Source organism: Fringilla coelebs (genome assembly GCF_963513975.1).
Source record: "Fringilla coelebs genome assembly, chromosome: 9".
Classification (NCBI taxonomy): domain Eukaryota; kingdom Metazoa; phylum Chordata; class Aves; order Passeriformes; family Fringillidae; genus Fringilla; species Fringilla coelebs.
In genome coordinates this window covers 293119-298480 of record NC_140067.1, presented here as the reverse complement: position 1 = coordinate 298480, position 5362 = coordinate 293119, and the positions used below count along the sequence as shown (strand labels likewise).

Here is a 5362-nt window from a genome sequence, read left to right as displayed (position 1 = left end):
CGGTGGCCATCAGAGAAAGCAGGCGCTATCGGCTCGGTAGGAGCCGCTCCGCAGCTCCCAGCGCTGCTCCGCCGCTCGGCGCGCCCCGAGTGCTGCAGGTGCGGCCGGGAGGAGCCCCGGCAGGGCGGGAAGGGCGGACAGGCGTCAAAGGGCGAGTTCAGGCGCCATTCGGACTCTGCTCTTCCCCGGATTCACAAACCGGGCACCCGCCTCCGCCCGCCGTGGGTGCAGAGAGCGGCCCCCGAGCCGCGCCCGCCCGGAGCCCGGCACAGCCGAGCCGAGCCCAGCCCGGAGCCCCGAGCCCGGAGCCCGGCACAGCCGAGCCGAGCCCAGCCCGGAGCCCGGCACAGCCCGAGCCCAGCCCGGCACAGCCGGACCCCGCAGAGCCGCCCCGGCCCCGCCCGGCCGGGCGGTCCCGAGGGTTCCGCCCGCCCTCGCCCCGCCGGCGCTTCCGGGCCGCTCTCGGGGCCGGGCCGCGGCTCTGGGCCGGGCATGGGGCAGCGCAGCGCGGCGCGGCGGGAGGACACGGCCCGGCGGCTGGCGCGCTTCGCGGCGCTGCGAGGTGCGGCGGGGCGGTGGGGCTGGGGCGGCCGGGCCGGGCCGGGCCGGCGGAGGCCGAGCGGGGCCGGGCCGGGCCGTGCCGTGCCGGCGGAGGCCGAGCGGGGCCGGGCCGGGCCGGCAGAGGCCGAGCGGGGCCGGGCCGGGCCGGGCCGGCGGAGGCCGAGCGGGGCCGGGCCGGGCCGGGCCGGGCCGTGTGGGCGCAGGCTGAGCGGGGCCGTTCCCGCAGGCACGGCCGCCCGGCCCGGCGAGCTGTGGGACGTGGTGGTGCTGACGGCGGCGGACGCGGCGCAGGCGGGCGCGTTCCGGGAGCAGCTGGCGGAGAAGCTGCGGCGGGAGCAGCTGCCCAGGGCCGTCCGGTACCTCGTGTGCGCCGACCCGCCGGGGCCCAGGATCGGTGCGTGCGGCGCTCCTGCACGGCCGGGCCGCTCCGCACCCCCGCGGGCCGGCCCGGGACCGGGGCTCGGTGCGGGGGCGGCGGGAGCCCACCTGGAGCCGCGGTGGTGCTGGGGAACGAGCTGTGCCGCTCCTCGGAGCGTGTCCCGTGCGTGTGGGGTAGCACTAACTCGTGTGTTACGCATTCATACTTACCTTGACCTGGTTATTTGAACAGTCTGATTATGTTTTAGTACACTACCCAGTGGTGATGTAAAACTGGTCTCGCTGCTCATAATACCATCCTGTAAGTCTTAATTCCTGTTCACTTTGATGTACAAATTAAGTAATCTCAGTATTATCTGCAGTGTAGAGTAATATGCAGAGGTTAATTCTCAGGAATCTGGCGGGTTTAAGTTGCAGAAGCTCATAAAATATCCCAAACCACTCCCTCAGATCCCAAACGTTTCTTATTTCCATACCGTAAACGTCAGGAGTACTTCTGGAACACTCCCTTGAATCTGTTAGTAGGCTTTTATGTGACTTGTTTCTTACAGGAGCTGGTTTTTGTGGCCGAGTTATGGTCTGTTTGATTGATTAAATGCTTCAAATGGTGGGGCTGTGCGGAGGTGACTGGGAGGGGAAATCACAGAGATTTCCCTGGAGCTGTCTGCTCAGGATGCCATCCCCTCAGAGAGCACACGCTTCCAGAGGGACTGTCCACCAGCTTCTGTGTGTGATCTTATCAACCATGATATGGTAGAAAGACTATCCCATCTCTCTGGCTGGGCACCAGTGCACCTCACCTGTCAGAACAGGTGTTACTGGAGCTCTTCTCACAAATGATAAAATACTTTTTCTTTAGGAAATGGTGGATCAACTCTTCATGCTCTTCGGTGCTTGGAAGAGCAGTATGGTGATCAGTGGACTTCCTTCACTGTGCTGCTAATCCATTCTGGTAAATTCAGTTTTATGTATTTTGCTCTAAAGTGGTACCTTTTATTTTGTTCTTCCTTAAAATAATGACATGGCAGAGGAGCTGGAGTTCCAAAATATAGTTTCCTGAGAAAAGTAACCCATGTGTCTGATCATTTGAAATTAGGTTGGTGCTTGCCAGATGTTACTGTCACTTCACCATTTCTTCTCAGCACTAAAGTTGCTTAGTCAGTGAGAAAGATGTGATTCACAGGTGTGATTTAAATTTCTGCCTTGAAACATCTATTTAAGGAACACAACCCTCTCTTGAGGGGCCTCGGGCTCCTCATGCCTTTGGGCAGGCTGAATACTTGCCTTCTTATCCACTGAGTCGGGCCACTTCCAGATATGGGAGAACGCCAGTGCTGCAGAGGAGAAAGAAACCAGGTGATAACAAGTGTTGTGACCAAACCTTTGCCTTTTTGACTCATCGCTGGCTTAAAATTCCCATCAGCAATGTGGTGGTTCTCCTCCAAGCAAAAAGCGGGTAATGTTTGCTTTTGTCACTTCAGCAGCAGATAGCTCTGAAACAAAAAGGTAACAGAATCAATCTCAGTTTTAATATGAGCTAAATAAGGCAGGCTGGGTTTTGGACGTAAGGTCAGATGTGCTTTGAGACTTGGTGTATGACCAGGCGGGGAGGTTGTTAATGCTTTTGTGTACCTGTGAAATAGCTGCCCAGGTTAATGTTTTGCTCACTTAGGTACAGTGTCTCTGTGGAACTAAAAGAGTCTTTTTCCAGGTGGTTACAGCCAGCGTTTGCCAAATGCAAGTGCCCTGGGCAAGATCTTCACGGCCCTGCCGTTGGGCGAGCCCCCGTACCAGATGCTGGAGCTGAAACTGGCCATGTACATCGACTTCCCCCGTCGCATGAAACCAGGAGTCCTCGTCACATGCTCGGATGACATAGAGCTGTACAGCACTGGAGTCACAGAAACCATCACCTTTGATAAGCCTGGCTTTACTGCCTTGGCTCACCCCTCCGACCTGGCCGTCGGGACCACGCACGGAGTGTTTGTGCTCGATCCGTCCAGCTTTTCAGGAAAGGGAGGACTGGAGTATGGATCATGCTATCGTTTCCTGCACAAGCCTGACGTGGAGACCATGCAGCAGAGTGGTGCAGTGTGTGTGAGGGGGGATTGCTCTCAGCTCAGCCCTCCTGGGAGCTGTGGAGACTCGGCCGTGGCCTCGGAGTGTGTGTACACAGACAGTGTATTCTACATGGACCACAGCACTGCCCAGCAGCTACTGCAGTTCTATAAGCAGATGGGCACTCTTGGCTGTGAAATAGATGCATATGGGGACTTTCTCCAGGCCCTGGGGCCTGGAGCCACTGCAGATTACACCAAAAACACAAGTAATGTCTCCAAGGAGGACTCGGGGTTGGTGGCAGTGCGGCAGCAGCTGTACTCCCTCCTGCAAGGCACCGCCCTAAATGTCATAGTCCTCAACAACTCCCAGTTCTACCACATTGGGACTACTCAGGAGTATTTGTTTCATTTTACTGCTGAGAGCAAACTGAGACTTGAGCTTGGCTTGCAACCTGTGGCTTTTAGCATCTTCCCTGACTCAGCTAAGACCTTGGATCAGTTGAGCATCATCCAGAGCATCCTTGAGCCCGGCTGTGTGATAGGGCCTGGCTCTGTCATTGAGTACTCCAGAATTGGGCCTGAAGTCTCAGTAGGGAAAGGCAGCATTGTTAGTGGGTCCTACATAAATTTCAGTGTAGACATACCCTCAGGCTGCTTCCTGAGTTCAGTAAGTGTGAAAATGACTGATCGAGTGGAGTATGTCACCATGGTGTTCGGTGTAGGCGACGACTTGAAAAAGAGTGTGAAATTGCTGTCAGATATACACTCCCTCCAGGTTTTTGGAGCCAGCTTGCCAGAATGCCTCGACCTCTGGAGCTTAGAGGCTTCGGACCAGCTCTTCTCCAGTGAGGACACACGTTTGGGGCTGTGGACTGCGAGGATTTTCCCTGTTTGTTCTACTCTGAGTGAATCACTTAGGATGTCACTGAACATGCTGAATTCTGTGCAGCACAAGTCAGCTTTCAAAGTGAGTGGCTTTCGGCTTTTGTCTGTTGAAGAAATGCTCACCTACAAAGATGTGGAAGACATGCTGAAGTTTAGGAAGCAAATTTATGATGAAATCTGCCTACAAAGACAAAAAGAGAAGTCTGATTATAGAATGAACGGTCCTTGATCAAACCTCCTGTTTTCATTTGTGGACGATTGATTACTTCCCTGCTTGTAAGAATCCTAAGAGAAAAGTACACAGATCTCTTCTCTGATCTCGTTGAAGTAGAAATGAAGAAATTGCATAACATTAATAAAGCAGCAAATGTAAATAAAGTCTTCTTTTGATTAAAACAAAGAAATATTTCAAATCTAAAAACACTATTTGGTGACCTTTTGTGGGTTGGATGTTATGTTTTGTAGCTTTTTGTCAGAATACGATACAGAAAAAATTGTCTGTTTGGCTGAAAACAGCTTAAAAAGCTTTTAAAGGGTAGAATATTAGCAATGTGGAATAATACAACAACTTATGTTTCTCTCTTTTTATGCTGCCATTTTGCAGTACAGTTTCAAACAGCAGTTAGGTTGAGGTAAAATGATTAAAAGTGCTTTTATTTCAAGACGTCTTGGGCATTAATAAGTTTTTCTCTTTTGTTTCGTAACTTTTTATTCTTTCCTGGTTTTTGTCAGAAGAAAAAAGATTGGTATGGGTGATTATTCTTCCCCTTGTGACTTGTAGTACTGGGGTCAACACCACTCATCAAGACATAATGATTTCTTTTTTTTTCTAGTAGTTGTTGGAATCTGGCAGTGTGATGGAGAAGCTGCCAGCTCTCTGTTACCCACAATCTTTGTTTGATTGGCTGGTGTGTGCCATGCAAAAAGCAGCACCTTGCATTTCTCTAAACTGAGCTGTTGCAGTCTTTGCTGTTCTTTGTGGGGCAGAGCAAAAGCCAGAGAAGTTTGTTGTGAGTGGCCCCACAGTGCATATCTTCAGAGAAACCTCTTCCCCTTCTCCCCCTTCTGCAAATAAACTTAATATTGAAGTCCTCTTGTTTCTAGTTTAGATGCCCAAGATCCAGCTCCAAACAGATAAATCTGCGATTTTTATGAGTATGCTGTGCAGTTGTCAGTGTGATTTGCCTGTAAATGTGATGCATCTTTTTCTCTTGAATGTCTCTGTGGGTTTTCATGTTTTATTTAATGTCTCATGATGACAGTGTTTATCTCCCTGCTGACTGAAATCCCAAATGACACCTTTCTTATGCCACCTACGAGGCAGCAGAGTAATATCCCCTGAGCATTACCCACCCTTCTTTAACCTGCACTAGGTTCCTTCTTCGTTAATAAACCTTCCTAGAAGAAATACAAAGAAGTTAAACACGGAGGTTGGGAATTGTTGGAGTTGGCTTCAAAGGAATAAGAATTTCTGAGCA

At 52.1% G+C, this 5362-nt stretch overlaps 1 protein-coding gene across 2 annotated transcripts; it reads left to right on the top strand.

Moving 5' to 3' along the window:
* Positions 1-433: 433 nt before the first annotated feature.
* On the top strand, positions 434-4546 carry FPGT (fucose-1-phosphate guanylyltransferase). Of its 2 annotated transcripts, XM_084210919.1 has the most exons (4): positions 434-562; positions 788-955; positions 1799-1891; positions 2651-4546. In XM_084210919.1, exons 1-4 carry the CDS (start codon positions 493-495, stop codon positions 4111-4113), a joined length of 1794 nt encoding a protein of 597 aa, XP_084067045.1. In that variant the 5' UTR covers positions 434-492; the 3' UTR covers positions 4114-4546. The 2 variants fall into 2 exon arrangements, with proteins under 2 accessions (XP_084067045.1, XP_084067046.1); XM_084210920.1 differs by lacking the exon at positions 788-955 and having other exon boundaries at positions 455-562.
* The last annotated feature ends 816 nt before the right edge of the window (positions 4547-5362 follow it).